The 17379-nt window shown below is 36.4% G+C and overlaps 1 protein-coding gene across 2 annotated transcripts in view; it reads right to left on the bottom strand.

The window, feature by feature from the left end:
• The window catches only part of LOC139971388 (proteasome activator complex subunit 4-like), a 35608-nt gene extending 20734 nt beyond the window's left edge, over positions 1–14874 (bottom strand). For both annotated transcript variants that reach the window (XM_071977762.1, XM_071977763.1), the window contains exons 1-19: positions 14647–14874; positions 12830–12970; positions 12244–12360; positions 11873–11917; positions 11034–11183; positions 10360–10423; positions 9575–9649; positions 8582–8701; positions 7616–7705; positions 7312–7370; positions 6268–6474; positions 5766–5952; positions 4794–4948; positions 4478–4625; positions 3929–4027; positions 2977–3114; positions 2405–2620; positions 1084–1238; positions 324–419 (exon numbers count right to left, since the gene is read on the bottom strand). In XM_071977762.1, the coding sequence (XP_071833863.1) occupies positions 324–419; positions 1084–1238; positions 2405–2620; positions 2977–3114; positions 3929–4027; positions 4478–4625; positions 4794–4948; positions 5766–5952; positions 6268–6474; positions 7312–7370; positions 7616–7705; positions 8582–8701; positions 9575–9649; positions 10360–10423; positions 11034–11183; positions 11873–11917; positions 12244–12360; positions 12830–12970; positions 14647–14843 (2459 nt within the window). In that variant the 5' untranslated portion in view covers positions 14844–14874. The remainder of the gene's footprint in view (positions 1–323; positions 420–1083; positions 1239–2404; positions 2621–2976; positions 3115–3928; positions 4028–4477; positions 4626–4793; positions 4949–5765; positions 5953–6267; positions 6475–7311; positions 7371–7615; positions 7706–8581; positions 8702–9574; positions 9650–10359; positions 10424–11033; positions 11184–11872; positions 11918–12243; positions 12361–12829; positions 12971–14646) is intronic.
• Positions 14875–17379: the final 2505 nt, after the last annotated feature.

The following is a 17379-nucleotide window of genomic DNA, read 5'->3' as shown; positions in this document are numbered from 1 at the left end:
TCCCAAATTTGGTGACCTAAACGTGATAACAAAGGTTAAGTGACATTCCAACTTGGCTGGTAAATAAAAGTTGGTCAACAGATGACTCACTCACATAAGGTAACTGTCTTGTTATACCCAACAAGCTTTACTAAGCAGGTCATTACCTCCCTTTATATGATATCTGCATTTTTACCCTCTAACTGAAACCAGTCTCCTTGCTATAAAAATTGTAAGACTTTATCCACCAAGACATCTAACACAATGATAAGGTACAAATATGGAGAAGAAATGTGAAATTATACAAGAAATAATTAATTTGTAAAATGTTTAACAGAACTTACACTTCTGTTATCGGTGGACTGTCCCACAACGGTAGCAGACCAGCACATCCGTACAGAGCACTGGAGACAATCTTTAAACTTTGAAGCAATTTCTCTCTGAAAAGTAAACAAGTATAGAAATAATATTAATAATAATCAGAAGAGATACGACTCCCTCAAGTTCACCTAGAAGAAAGCTGACACAGTACGATGTTTTTCAAAACGGACGGATATATTTGTCAGTTGTTCATTCAGTTTATTGGTCAGTGCAAATATCAACTTATTAACTGAGCGTGTAAAGCTCACAACTGTTAAACTGAACGTAACATATGATGCTTACACTTTGTCCATGTTTAGCTTGTGAAAACTGCTTCTGCCTGTCCATATCAGGAAATGAAAACAATGGTATTGCTATGCTTTATTCAATGACCAACTCTCCTGCTAGTTTTTGAAGGGGAGGGAAGGATAGGAGATGGGGAACTTGTGATTATGCAACAAATGTCAAATCATATCACCGAATGGGTAAGTAACATTATTAAAGGGAATATTTGTAACATTCAATGACGTACAGTGAGGGTTAGTTGGATGACTATTGACAGCAAAAATCCAAAAGTAACCATTTTCATTATAGACAAGACGTTTGATAACTGCACTATACTCTTTAATAATCCATCTCCACATTAATTAACAGCCTGTACATTAAAGACAACAAATTAGAGCCATTCTTTACTTTAAAAATCCTTTTGTTTAATAAGCTATTTAATGTATGACAATATTTCACCTGGTCATCTCTGTCCCTGATGTATAATCTTCCAGTTTCTTCAGTTCAGGATAGAGAAACTTGTCCAATGCTTCCTTGACAACACCGATGCTCTCTGCTGTTGGAACTGTCCATCCCATCTGTAAGTCATCCAGGTTACCGGCTTTTGCAAAATCCTAGGACAGGAAGAAACGATCAAATTTTAAATAATTCACCACAATTTTGATCAGTCAATGTATTAATGGGTACACGCTAAATTTTCTATTCTCTAACTGGAATCTACTTTGCATTATAGATACAAGATATTAGTCCTACAAGTTTAGCCACATGATAAGAAAGCCATTGCTTATAAAATCTGTTTCATTTTCCTTGAATTACAGCAAACATCAGTTACTGTATTAAATTTTACGTTCTTAATGGCTACTGGCAGAAAAAATGCAAGTGCCTTTTTTTATATACTGGTTAAAAGCAAAATCCACAATGCATAGCCTGCCAATAGCCTGCACTTCAAGGCCTGAGATAGAGTTTGAAATAATGAACTAAAAACTACAATAGTATTAACCATTAACCTATATCTTGGCTGATTAGCCAACTAGCAAATGGAGGATGGTAGTGCATCCCTGATGTGTAGACAGGTAAGTAAATAGTGTAGACCCTTTTAATGTAATTCTTACTAAACGACTCTGCAAGTCTTAATACAACTCAATATATCACATTCATCATACACATTAATGACAGGAGAGACATGATACTTCAGGACTCATCAACTATACAATATCAGCTATTCTTAAAAAGGTCATAATTCTGTTAGTATATAATTTCATTAGTGTGACCCCTTTTTCTATACTTCATATTAAACTTTAAACTAAATTGACCCTTTTAAACAAATTGTGAAGGTTAAAAGGGTCCTGATTGAAAACCTTTATTTAGAGACCCGGCTATGCTTTCTCTGTCAGAGAAATGTTGAGGTCCTTTAATGAAGACACCTGTAAATGACTATTAGCAAGGACCCTTTATGGAGATCCATGGGCGACCCTTGTTGCTGTCACTGAAACATTGGGAACCCTTGGAAATTAATTAATTGTTAATTAATGATCCTTGCTGAGGACACTAATAAGACAACCCTTGTTGATGGTACTTTGTGAGAACCCTTTCAAGACCCTTCTTAATCACCATCAGCAAGGCGACAACAAAAGGAGAAAAGACAATCTGCTTTTTTCTGAGGATAGTATGAATAAATCTTTGTACTTATTCTTTTAGGACCACAGGACTCTCAATAGGTACAAAATGATTGAAACCTCCGATAGTTACTGAGAGAATTAATAGAATTTCGTAGAGGTACCCTAATTGGCAAATACTCCTCCAGGGGTCTGTCGAATCCCTCTGCGACGCTGCGATGCTCCTTGGGGTACGTTTCGGTCAATGTCAGCAGAAAGTTCTTAAAAATGTAACATCCCCTCTGATAGCCTTCCTTGCAGGTCAAGTGTAGACTATGCTCCAAGACATTGAAGACCTCCTCCTTATAATCCAGTATTTTGTGAGTTGAGAAATGGATGATCTGTGAAAACCAAAACAAACACAAATGCATTCAAAACTAGAATTATCAATGGCATTACCGTGTGTGAAATACAAATGAATCTTAGAATATGAAAAAAAAATGATTAATTTGTTTCGTCTATTACGGATGTTATGAATCTCTCTGATATAACGATTAATAACAAATTAAATTATCTATTGTCTACTTGATTCATGACGATGGTCTATTGAGAAAGCATGACACTAGGAATTATATTTTTTAGAAAAACAGATACATGGATACTGATTCATCATGTTTGAAATCAATCACATAAAGTACTGAGAAGTTGCTAGAGATGAAAAAAGAAGAAGAAGAAGAAGAAGAAAAATATAAAATACCTCAGAGAAAAGGAGCAGATTGTAAAGGACTTCATGGTCCAGGTTTTCCTCTTCCTGAATCTCTTGAGATGAGCAAATGTTGATAAGCAGCTGGCTACAGCGAGGGACTAACTTCTTTAACGTTACAGTAGGGTTCACCTAATATTGGAAGGGGGAGAAAATATAATAAAATAAAACTATAATGAAGAAGAATAGGATGGAAGAAAGGTGAAATGTTCCCTGATAGGGGGGAAGACACAAAAGATGCTACTGCACATTAACAGGTATTCATGTTATTGATTGAGGCCTCTGGTTAGTCATGATACAGCAGGTGTGTCATACAGGAATACCGCAAACAGGAATGTCCATGAGATACTGCGAGACTGGATAAATTATCATATATTTCAAATAATTAAAATTTCATTTGTAAAATGGTTCATGTAACATATGAAGTACTGCATGTTTTGTTCATAACAACTGGATTTGCATTTGGTTCATTGTTATCACTAGGATGTTAAAAGGGGGGGGGGAATTCTCCTAGTCAATATATTTTGGGGTTTACTTTCAAGGTTTTGGGGTATTTTTTGTTTTTAGGGGGATTCATGATGTTAGTGTGTACATACATATGCCCGTACCGAGATTTAACGCATATATATATAGTACATACAGTGCGGTACGCACAGTCGACCATTGCGACCAAAACACACAATACACCCTGTGCAGTGTCGCACTATCAAAGCCAGTGTTTTCTCTGTGGAAGATTTGACCAATCACATTATTCCTTACAAAAATTTACAAAACTTTATAATATCCGGCTTGCTATTGGCAAATTTTGCAACTACAGAAATGGTGAAGTACCAGGAAATGTTGCAGGAAATTACCCCCAAATTTCCCCCAATGCCAACACTGGTTTGGTTGTGTTCATTGCATTGTCTGAATGTTGATTTTGGCAACATGCCATCTATGTTCTTACCTTGACAGCCTCTCTGCATAGTACAGCTACTGTTCTCCCTGCTAGATCTGTTTCCAGAATAGTACTCATCACATACTTGATCAACTTGTCCACAGCAACCTACCAACAAAATTGACATTTTACTAACAACAAACAAACAATTTGATATTTTAAGTGCTTAGTTAGTTTCCTTTTCCCTATCCCCCCATCCCCACCCCATCTCCCCAAAAATGGCACAGCAAAATAAAAAAATCATGAAAGACTGAATCAAAGAAATGTTTTCGAAGCCTTTAGTTTATAATATTCCGTCTTCCTCTCTCCCCCCAATGTCTTCCTATCTCCCACCCTATCTCCCACCCTATCTCTCACCCTATCTCCCACCCTATCTCTCACCCTATCTCCCACCCTATCTCTCACCCTATCTCCCTCACTATCTTCCTCTCACTCTCTCTCTCTCTCTTCCCCTGTCTCGTATTTTGCTTCTAGATAATTTCTTCTGGTGCGTATATTGGATTTGCATGAAACAAGTGATTATTACTTGAGCAGGTTTGCATCACTCTTTGTTTATACCTCAAACAGTGCCGGAGAACACTGTGTAAAGACAAAGTACAAAGCTGTCCCCATCACATAGCTACTGAGGCTGTCCTGCATATTGGTTCGACTCTGGTTGTTACTGGACCCACTCTCAACTACCGTTGCATCCACAACCGCAAAGCACCTGCAAATGGAATATTAAACACAGATGAAGACCTCATGACCAAGCATGGACATAACCCCACACCAGGGAAAACTCTGTCAGATTGAGGTCATATTCAATACGATTTCCATTCAGACATATATAACCATTTAATAATTCTTACTTTCGTCATTTAGGTTTATAACTGACCTTTCTAAGAAAATTAGGACAAAATCCTCAAAGCCAGCTGTTGCCGAACAAAGTTCCCTCTCCTGTTCGCTGAGGTCATTCCGTACAAGGTGAGCTTGAGAGCAATCGACAAAAGGGGCCAGCATGGCCATTGTGCTGATGATCTGCAGTGTAACCTAAGACCAAAACAAAGTCAAATCATAGTCATTATGTGTTTGGTCAGCTTCAAGGAACAGGTTAATAAAGAAGAAGCCATTAACAAAATTGACCATGTCAAAGAAAGAAATATCAGCCAATATGATCACAATAGTAAATACATTAAATAAATAAATTTAAAAAACCCAGAGGTGACGAGATGAAAAACGGCCATCAGATGAATCTTTTCCTAGAACATGCTTTCAATGTATAATTTTTCCCCTCCATCAATGTCTTTGAGTCAGTAGCTCCATCTCATCTTTCTCTATTTGTAACAGTTTCTTCTCTTTTAATTCCAACTCTCCTCTTCCACTATTATCGACTTCTATTTCTTTCTGTTCTATTTTCACTGTTCTGTTTTGCCTTGTATTAGTCTCGCATATATGAAACTGTATTTTCATTTCTCAGTTGAGGGTAGCTCTGACGAAAAATTTCACCTTTAATCTGGAACAGTCGCCTTCATATGTTCTTTCCTTTTTTTTTTTTTAGCCTCTGAAGAAGATCCTGCTAGGATCGAAACGTCAGGCCAACTTACTTTTACACATCCATATGTTCTTATCCAAAATGGTTTGAATCCTTGGAATTTATCAAAAATGGATTGTGTCCTAGGTACAAAACATACAAGGAATTACTGTCAACTGGAAAAAAAAAATGTTGTTTTGAGGAATTGAGAATCTGGGCTTCATATGTCTAACAGCAGTTTGCATCCCCAAAATTGATATTGTGATATGTAAAAGATGTGTCAGCATATATCATACGTTATGAGTAACCATAACTGACAGATGAATTCAAACCTACCATGCACTTTTTGTTGTCATTAGCATCAATTCCAGGGAGACATGACTGTAAGAGTGGCATCAGATGGGCTGGACCATCAGGCAACCATTTTCCACCCTTCAGCAAGGTCCTTGAGACTGCTAGCACACAGCTTAAAGTGGCCACCAGTTGGTGGGGTTCTGTTAATGTTTCCAACGCATGGTAAGTCCTGATGGTTTATACAAAGAATGGCATAAAAAAAAAAAAACAATTATTCAAAAATCTGCAGTCTGATGATTGAACATTCAATGAAAAATCACTGCACTATCATAATAAGTGTTATTGGTCGGGAGAGTGGGAGGGGGCTTTTATGTCCTAACTTTTGTGTTCTCTGATCAATTCAAACACGATAATCTGTTTAATGCGAATATGAAACGATCAACTTACATTAATTTTAATCCTACAATCTGCATCTTTCACAACAATGTTTCCTCATCGACCTAGTCAGCGTAAATATACCAAACGAATGCATTTACAGACTTACTTGTCTAGCAGAGGAGCTACAACCAATTCTGGTCTCAACAATGCCAGGTTCTTCAGAGCTATTGCGGCATCCAAGCTACCAATCTTACTGTAGATGGCTAAGAATACGACGGGTTTCATGCTGTTAACAAAGGCAGTGATGTCCTTTTCCGTGAGCTTGGCAGAATCTGGAATCACTGGATACCAATAAGGTTTGCCGTGTCGCTCTCTGCAGAACAAAACAGATGAAAACTGATCAAACAGTTGCTTCTTGTATGTAGCGTATTTAAGGCGGCTCACTCAGCATGCAAACACATGGCTCATAAAAAAAATGAACTGTAATGTTTGTAGCATCAGTGGCACACCGGATGCTTCCATACCTATTGAACATCTGTTATCAATTCAAAGGAAACTTCAAGAAATATGTTACATAAATAATCAATTCTGCAACTAAGCATATTCTTTAATAAATATAAAGGATTAAACTACTAATGAATGACTTGAAAAGCAAGCATATTGCATACTGCACCTTTTACTAGGTTCATGTACCTTTGGTGCAAAATTCAATATTTGCTTTACATTTTAAGGCATAATTGATCAGATTTGGTGACTGTTCTAGCAGAAAGGATTGGTTTGGATATCAGAGGTTACCTTCAGGCACAAAGTTAACACTAAAGCTACTCAATATATTGTTTAATTGATTTAGAAATGGTCTTCATCTAGTGGAATGTGTCATAATTTACCATTATTTAGCATTGTTATAGGCCAATTTTCTTTTTTTTTAAGAACTTTCCCAAAGGTTACATGGTTTGGAGTGCTCTTCTTTCATTACAACCCAGATACCTATAAAATGTACATTCTATACCACTCAATCATGTAATAAATGCATTGGATTATAAACCCAAATGCAACTTACTGTAGGATAAAATATATGAAATTCTATCAATCAAATGAACTATTAACACATAAACTGTACAACAGGCACTTTATTTAGAAAATAATCACCAAATATTTACTGTAATAACCTTAAAAAAAACACAAATAGTTTTACAGAATACTGAATTACCTGTGCAGTCTGTCCACCAATAGGGAAGGCAACTTCGAAAGAATTCTCTGAAGTCTGAACTAGAAAATACAAAAGTTGTAAAAATACAGCATGAAATTAATTTCCATAAATAAAATCTCCTAAGTTACTAAAGATATTGGCAATGTTTACGATGTAAGTTCTCCTGCCCATGCAAAGTACAAAAGATATGTAACCCAAGATAACAAGACAGTTATTGATATCATGCAAGAGTTCGTTTACACATTACACCAAGCTATCAACTTAATTTCATTTGTTTCAACTAGAAACTACTTTTTTGGCTTACCGTGTACTTGCCAATGTTAGATGGATGAAAGTAAGACTCTATAGCAGCAAAAAACTTCTCCAAATAACTTTGACAGACGCCATCTGGACCCTATAAAGAAAGTTGAATTATATCAGTGACAACCATCATTAAAGGCAATTGGTTGTGTTTACACTTTTAATATCTCAGCATGCAATCATTAGAGTGAAGCATTACAGCATTTTGCTTGTGCCTTGCACTTATACCAACATTGTCACACAAATTGATGATTAAAAATCATTAAGAATATACACATCAATTCCCTGGTCTATGTGTTCCTTATTATTATTTTATAACATAAAGTAAACCACAGGTGTAAACCAGCTAACTTGATTATGAACAAGTTTCTTAATGACAACTGTCAAAACAAGGAAATAATTGGTCTATATGGATGCGAGAACTGGAAAATGAATAAGGGGGATGAAAAGCGATATATTTCATAACAAATGCCTCAGGACAGTGCTAGGGATAAGATGGCAAGAACGGGTCAGCACAAAGGAACTGCTAAAGAGAGCAAAAATGGGACCACTAAGCATCAAAATTAAGAAAAGAAGATGGAAATTCATTGGGAATATATTGCGCCAAAACCCAAACAACGTCAGCAACATCAGCATGACTTGGGCACCAGAGGGCAGGAGAAAGAGAGGGCGACCAAAAACAACATGGCGCAGAACAGTGGACAAAGAGAGAGAGAGAGCTGGTTGGCGATCCTGGAATGAGGCCAGAAACGCAGCTGCCGCACGAGATGAATGGGGACGCTCTGTGGAGGCCTTATTTGCCTCTAGGCAAGAAGAAGACAGATGAGATGAGATTGGAGGAGGGGCTGTTAAGAGCCGAGTGGAAGTAATGACCTGGTCGCTTGCATGATTCTATTCCTTATATTGTACAAGTTTAACCTGGTAATCTGCATTGTGGTCTATCCATTCATGTAACTTATATACTACTTACCAACATGTACACTATCAACTGACAGGAGTTGTGGCATTCATACCCTTTGCCAGATCTACCAATCTGAAGCTTTTTCGTCCCAACAGGTAAGTTAAAACTTCTAAGAAACCTAGTAAAGAACTGATTGAAAACAGAAAAAATACATTACTGAGTGGCAAGTGAAATTTCTTGTTAAACAAAATACATAAGTAATTAACCCACGATTGTAAACTATCGAGAGGCAAAGACATTTAATTGGGTCGGCATTTTGTCACCAAGCTACGCAAAAGATTTGTTCACGGAGTATGTTCTTATGCTCAGTCAATTTTTAGTTTATTCGTCGTTCATCAGTCCAAATTAGTCTGTCTGTCTAGTTTTAATGTCTCCTTTCTGGTTTCGTTTAAGTTTGCCTCTGAAGAAGATCCTCAGAGGATTGAAACATAAGGCCCCTCTAACTTTTTCAAAGTGAAACTATAGTGACACTGCATTCCATATTCTTATTACTTCTAGACAACCACTGTTAAAATCTCAACTTGATTTACAGAATGGATAGCCTAGTCCTAAGACAATACTAACTGTGCTAAATTCAGCTACAAAATCCTCTTTGCATTTTTGGCTGTCATTCTGTCAAACGTACTCGCGCTAGTATCGTTTCCCAAGAAAGAAATATGATTGAAAACATCGGAACTGAGAATGGCACACATCTACAAGAAAAGTTACTTTACCAACATTTAATATTTTCCTTAATTATGATCAACAATTTGTTTTCTCAAAAATTAATAAATGGCTAACTTGATGGAATGAAGAAGGAACAGACCTAAACATCAAATTTAAGAAACAAACACAAACCATCAAAGGTACACACGCATGAACGTTTACACCGAGAAACAAATGAGGTATTTACTTGATGCCGTACAAAGTAAGCAGCTGCAATTAGTTCACGTGATGTATTGTTATATGCCTGATAATCTTACCTCAACTCAAAGCATGATTAAAACTACAGAGTTTTCTCACCATTGGTATAAATTCTGACCAGTCAATATAACCGAGAGTCCTGGAGGCTGTCCTTGCTAATAGGTCAATCACCATCTAAGAAAGACACACAGGAAAGAGAGAAATATGGCATGACATTCCTTCTATTTAAAGCTGGAAACATCAAAACCTGATTAATGGAAGTGTTGGTAGAATGTGAAAACTGTTCTATGAACAACTGATTAACTTGATTGAGGGATTTTTAATTTTACTGTACTTCCTTTTGTTCATTTCCATAAACTGTATGCCTGTAATCTTTGTCAGTTCTGGCTGCAAATAGTCCTCTATCTTACTCCATCCAGGGTAGAAGTATCATTGGACTGGGGTTTGTTTCAGACTCTTTTCTTAGCACCTGCTCAGAGCAAATGATCTTCACCAATCACATCAAATGTTCTTGAGGGAGTATTCTGTTATACTGTAAATGGCTTTCAAACCTCTTTGAGCCCAGAATGTTTATAACATAATAATATAATATATCATAAATAGTTTCATCCTGAGCAATATCTCCAACATAACAATTTCATGCCTATACTAAATGCTATTGTCAACTTGAAAGAACTAGTATTCGATTACTGTAGTCTTCAACATCCACATTTACAAAGTACTGATGCATGGTCAGAATAAAAACTCCTGTTCGTACTGTAAAATATCACAGTTTTTACATATAATAGATATATAGATATATATATATAGCCGGCTAGTAACAATAATAAACTTTGCAATATACTTTATAAACTTTGCTAATCTTTTCTCAAAATGATACGTACCGGTTCCCAAGCTGGTGAGTTGTGGTTTGTGGCCAGTATGCCCATAATCTCATCCAGCCATAACCTAGAAGTTAAATAGAGACAATGTTACATGGAAGTAGCTACCAAAATAAAAACTAACAAGGCATGATTGAGAATTAACTTCCATCTCTTGGTTTCAGCTGCAACCTTTGCTTTTATAAAGTTTTATTACTGTCTTCCAATTTATTACTTAACTGCCACCTTCGCTGGGGGAAGCTAAATATTCACCCAATAAATTTTCATGACCTCACACGATCATTTAACTACTAATTGTATATATTTTAACCTAGACACAGCTTGTAATTATTGGCATGTACAGCTTTGAGTGTGTATAAAATAAGGAAATAATTTTTTGACCCGAGCCCATTTTAGTATGTTTCACATATCTTACACATGACATGCTGACATGGTCTCAACCTCTCATAAGCACACAAAGAAAGTGTTCAACCAACAATAAACTTCACTGGGAACAAGGAGGAATAGGAAGTAATGATAACAATTGAATTCTACCTAGATATGAATTTAGCATGTGTACATTGTATTGTTTCCCTTAAATTCCTTCTCATCGATTACCCTGCATTGAGAAGACAACAAAAGTAAAATATAGCAGTTCAGCTCTGTAATATCAAAGAGACGTAGGTACAGTAACTCACTTGAAGCCCTTATCGTGATGTTCGGGAGGTAACATCGTTGGCAAGAACAGTTTGAGGTAACTCAGCCCTTTGTACATTGTCTCATCGAAGGGGCAGAGAAGGGGTCGAAATTCATCCAGAATTTCTTGAGTGCTCTCCACGGTGAAGTACCTGCCAAATGATGATACCATGGTGCGAAACATATGATTCCTTTTAAAAAATGAATTTCTTGTCAGTTATTGTAGCCAGTGCTCAAAAAAAGACTGTTAGATATGGTCATCTGTCATGAGGTCTCCTACACAGTCTATGCTACAAACATAAAGTAAAAGCCCAGTAGGAATTTAGGCACATGCAGTTATGCAATCTGATCCTACAGTATGTGGTGGATTGCATGGCAGTATTAAGCATGTTTTCCGGAAGCTTCATTCCAAGTACTGAAGTCTTGGGAAAAAAGAAAGGCATTTTGACATGGTTGCCTGGTGCTGCATCTCAAGTTATTGCAAGATGTACTTTATTCAAATAAGATTAAATTAGAAAACTTAATCTCAAATCTCCATAATTAATTTCAATATTTAACAATATAAACAGGTTATTCAGAGAGGAGTTGGAGCAATGTGTTGTACTTACTTGGTCTGTATTTTTATATTTTTCTTTAAATCTTAGACTTTGTTAAAATTTCTTTAAAGCAATTTTCACCAAACATCCAACCCAACAGATACTAGAAGCAAACATGAAGCATTACCTCTATGAAAAACACCAATACGTATAACAAAGCTTGAAATGTCACTTAAAGAATTTGATGGAGACATCTTATGAAGAGCGATTTTTCAACTTGGGTAAAATGATAAGCTTAATCTTACGTTCTTGCCACCTGAATGAGTTTCTGCAGAGTCCCTTCAATGGATCTGTGAAAGATAAATAAAAAATTATCTGAAAAAACGGTCTGAATTTGGTGTACAGTAAACAACTAGTCACCCATCAGACAACCTCTTAACCTGATTTCTGTTGTCTGAACAGAACTTTGGTTGTCTCGGACCACCAGACGACCAAAATTTTCCCTGCAAAGTAAGATTAACAGTACATAAGCAGTCTGAAACAACAATACAGAGCTACAGTATAAAAGTCAATGTAATGTATATTTTTACTTTATCTTTCTTTTTTTATTTCAAGTTTGAAATTCAAGACTTGTCATGATACTTTTCTGGTACTGAGGGTAAAAACTGATACTCACGATGGGAGCCATTCCAATCCTAGGCCTTCGTCTGATGAATAAAGGATGCCTTCCATCAACTGATATAGAGGGCGCCATTGTATTTGTAGATCATCTCTAGATAATACAGACTTTTTCCTGAAAAGGGGAGTAATATTTGTAAGAAATGTTTTAACTGGACAATAATAAATCATCTTTTTATCATGAATTCGCTGTTTTACCTACAACATTAACCAAAACCTTCACGTCATCAAATGTCACCAACATATTGTACCAACTGATTTACAAACTTGTCTAAAACTGGATTGTGAAATATCCTGAAGATCTTATCAAATATTCATTTTAATGTTGCATTTTAGACATCACTTACAGCAAGATAATCATTTCAGTTAGAAGTTCTTTGAATTTTTTTACCATTTTATTTAGTCGTTAAGACAATTATCTCACTCAACTCAAGTAATTAGCAATAAAATATATGAACCTTTGTTCATGATAGCATACAAATCATATACTGGCACTTGATGAATTTCTTATTAAATCTTTATTTTTGCCACAGCTTCTAATTACACTGGATGAAAGTAATATCTCAGGATATTACAAGACTTACCTCAGCAGGTCACTGAGAACACAGCACAGTCTGTTGACAATAATAGCATTCAGGTTTGGAATCTGCAGCAACTCCAGGTAAAGATGTATCAGGGCAACATGTTCCTCTTTTGAGAATTTCCTTCCATATATTTGAACATATCTGTAAAAAATGGACAGGGAGAAAAATTGGTACAGATGGGTATTGCGAAACATGAATAAACATCACCGGAAACACTTTTCAGTCAGAATGTTTTTGTCAGTGGTTGATAGGAAATTCAATATCATTTTCCAATTTTTTTTTTGTCTTAAATTTTACGCAGTGGATATATAGCCGTCAGACGGTTCCCGATTCCAGTTTACTATTTAGCCGTCACTTCTGTCTGACATGCGCAGTTATCAATCTTGCGGACTTGTGATTTTCCTGCGGTGCCAGCGGACGATCCGGTCCCCGAGTTATTTTGCCGTCCCGCAAATTTTCTGGCGGTTTTCTGCGCCTTACTACTATTTGACCGTTTTTGCATTGGCAAACGGCGGGATTTTTTAAATATTTCATCTGTGATGTTTGATGAAGCATGTTTGTTTTCTGATTATGTGCGGTTTATTCTGTTATTTTCATTGCCCGTTTAATAGTTTAGATGGACACTATAATCCACACATTTTCCTGCATCAGTCGTCTTTAGTCGTCTCAAATATTTCAGAAAACGAGTCAAAACTATCACCTACAGCTAGAGGCATGCTTAAAAATGGATCACAATTGTATCACAACTTCACTCATTCAAAGACAACATCCAAAATGGCGGCTTATCGCATTGATAACTGCGCATGTCAGACGGAAGTGACGGCTAAATAGTAAACTGGAACCGGGAACCGTCTGAAGGCTATATATCCACTGCCTAAATTTTAACTTGCCATAGGATTATTGACATTGGACTTCTGATGGTAGGTAGGTCTAGGCTATCCATTCAAAACAAAATTTGCCTAAATATTGGAAAACATTTAGGAGTGAATTAATTGCCTCTTCCAAGAAGTCACTAAAAATATGTATCGTCTTGTTTATGTATCTAGTATATTTTGCCAATATGCAGAGAGAAAAACTCAAACACTATAGTTATGATAAAATGTTTTACCTTATAGCTAATTATTTACATGAAAATTTGGATCAAGACTCTTATTTCACATTAGGTTTGTTCCATTTAATTATTAGGGTTATTTCAATGTTAAGGTGAGTTTCACACAATTCCAGTAGTCAGATGTTTCGCCAAAGAACAAACAACTTTGTTGCTGTACAATACGCCTAATAAATAAATGGAACAATCCAACGAGGGAAAATAACAGACTTGATACAATTATAACATAAATTGCTTAGAACACCAGTTAGCAACTTTGGCAATTTACATCTTCCAAAGTCTAACTCTAAGTTTTTTAATTGTATTAACTTAGGCCTAAGCCTAGACTCTGGTGGTTTCCTTTAACTACATTTATATTGACATCTTAGTTTGTTCATGTACAGATATGTACATTTTTCTCTAATTCCTCAGATATTCAACTGTACACACTACTACTAGTACTAGCCTTAATGCTTTCCTTTCCCACAATACATGCCACAAGTTCCACAAGTTGCATGTGCCTACCCTTACATCATTGCCATTTTAGGGGAATAATGGGAGTGGGACCTGCGGGACACACTTAAAGAGGAGATCATTACAGGTTTACGTAAAGTAATGAATTACAACAAAGTATGGCAAAGCATAGGCCTAATTCACATAGCCCCAGACCTAAGCTACTGCCCTAGCGTATGGGCCTATGGTATAATAGTGCTAGGCTACCATTACGTACACGTAAAGTCTGTTTGTCCAGAGCACAACTCCCGGTTTGAGTTCACGCAAAGCGACCGATCGATACAAATTTTCCTTGATTTCACGAAATATAACCTGTGATTCTTCCTCAAGTTGATCGCTATACGGTAAATACTTATTGTACACAATATTTCTCTTTTTCTCTGCAACCCAACTATCATCAACATTGTCTTCCATGTTGAGAACAAAACTGAATGATGAAGATTTACTTATGTGCTGCCAGATTATGACATCAGTAATAATCTAGCAGTACAAAAAAATATATCGGCTAGACATTTAGCAGTGCTGTACCTCTCTTTGAGAGTTCAAAAAACTGATGAAATGTGTTGAAATACACCAATATTTGGCTAATCAGTCATGATTTTGGCCAATTCTTCACTCAGATGAGAGCGATGGTTTGATTAGAGGATAAAGAGAAAGAAAATTGCAAGACGGTACCGTAAAACAGGTACTATAACACTAGCAAATAATTTGCTATTATGGCCAACACTGTAGACTGTGAAAACTGCCTACTCACTTGATTAAGCAATGTGTTGCTTCTATTTTGCTTATTCACTTTCAAAGTTTATTTCATTACTGACCTAGCCATGAGAGGAATGTAAGCCTAACCTTCTTACACAATCATATCACAATATGTGAATCATTTCCATATCTGTTTAACTTAGTAAGGGATAGGGAGAGACAGCCTAGGGAAGGGGTCAGGAAGCCACCGGGGACTGAATCCCGGAGCTAAAAATGTAAAAAACTTCCAAACTGCTTTTATTTTCACTTGAGAATGTGCCCGTTTTCCGTTAAAAGGACCCTTTTATGTTTTTTTTATATGAAAAGTGTCGAGTAGAGTATTTCACTAGTGACCCTTTGTTGAAAAAGTACTGAAAAAATAAAAACATCTGCCCTTTTCTTGAAAACTTATGATAAATTCAAGTAAATTTAACAATGCCCTTTTGTTGAAAACTCTCAGAAGCTGGAAACTGTGGTACGATAAATGCACAGGAGACCATTTTGTCGAAACTTTTTGAGCCTGGTTACTTGAGATTTTCTCCCTCATATCACAAGTCCCACATCCCCTCATGTCTAGTGTTTGGCCCCTCTCAGGGTCGTAGCTAGTATGTAGGCCCGGGCCTACACTTTTTTTGCCGTGATCTTTTTTTAAAACACCCATAATTCAAATCCAAGAGCTTGCTGGACGAGTTTAAGAGTCTAGACAGGAAAAACTATTGAAATAAACGTAGCAAGAATATGGCTAAATTAGGTCCTAGTCTTCTGTTATCTAGTAGGCTGTTTCTATCGCGTGCCGTTTCATTCAACACTCTACCCGCCGAAAAAGACTAGGATCCGATCTTGTCAGTTTTTTAACATCTATGGTTAAAAACCCATTTAAGCAGATTATATTTCAGTTGAGAGACATTCCACAGTCAAATAAGCCTATATCGTTGATTAACAGATCTTATAGAGCTGCAGCAGGCTTTGTTGCCTGTTGTTTCACGATCGGCGTTCCAAGTTTCAAAACAGCCTTTTCGATACCAGTTTCTCTTGGGTACATTCACGATGTTCTACATCGTACTATAACGTACTATTTTAACTCGTTTTTTGTGGGGGTGGGATAAAAGTGGTATTGAATGAGGTGTCTCAAGTTAGCAAGAGGCCAGGGAACAATGAACACTCGGGAAAGGTACACTGAAATCATGTATAGGATGCGGAAGTTTCAAATGAAGCAATTAACGTTTTTACTATTAACAGAATCGTTAAACTTCTTCCGTCAATCGGCAACAGTGCACGGCTCTGGTTAGAGCGCTTAGACAAATCATTACTGTCAAGTAGAGTTTTAAGATAGCGCCATCATTTCATTTGCACAGTTGCCCAGGGCCACATAATATACAGCCAGGACAGTTTCCATGCACATGACGAATGATTATCAGCTGTATAAGCATCTATGTTGTGGAATTAGGGCGGACTCGCGGGTTGGGGAGGGGTGATCAGATCTTAGTACACCAAGAAACTGATAATTTCACAAGTCATGTTTACTTCCAAGGAAATCTTTCTTTAAAACAACCCACAAACTTTAGGTGAAAGATGGACGGTCAATAATATCTGAATGCCGATTTTAACATTTCAAGAGGTATTCCGGTGGCTGCAGTTCATTGATTAATTAATTAGCCTGGACTTTATTACGTGTTTATATTCAACCTACATCCTCAAAGAATTTTTCCACATGTACATTCCAAGGTTTAAAATTTTGTGAAATGTTATCAATGACTAAGCTGGCAACAGCCGAGTTAAGGATGTCATCATGGCAATAGTGCTAAGAATATCATAGTTTTCAATTTGTAAATGTAAACAAATCATTTATCTACTGAGAATATTAATATTCTTGTATACAAGTTGCTTGCATTTAATGAAATTGTTAGTTTAGATAATATTGACAACTAAACAAAGATTACAAAAACTGTTATATTTCCGAATGTCAAATCAACAACAATTGTATAACTTATAATAGGAAAATGAAATCTTTTTTGAAGAACATCTGCCGCCATCATAACATCATTCAGACCAGGTTTTAACTGCCAGGCGTATCTGGAAAGGTTAAACTTGTAAAAAAAGTTTTCATTAAAACCATGAACATGTTTGGAGATGGGGTTTGTAACTAACAGAGTAGAACTGTTTCCTCTTCAATGAACGTGTGTCAACTATAATCCGCGGGAATATCCCTTTT

Source organism: Apostichopus japonicus, chromosome 8, assembly GCF_037975245.1.
Source record: "Apostichopus japonicus isolate 1M-3 chromosome 8, ASM3797524v1, whole genome shotgun sequence".
Lineage (NCBI taxonomy): Eukaryota > Metazoa > Echinodermata > Holothuroidea > Aspidochirotida > Stichopodidae > Apostichopus > Apostichopus japonicus.
This window is presented reverse-complemented; position numbering and strand designations above follow the sequence as displayed.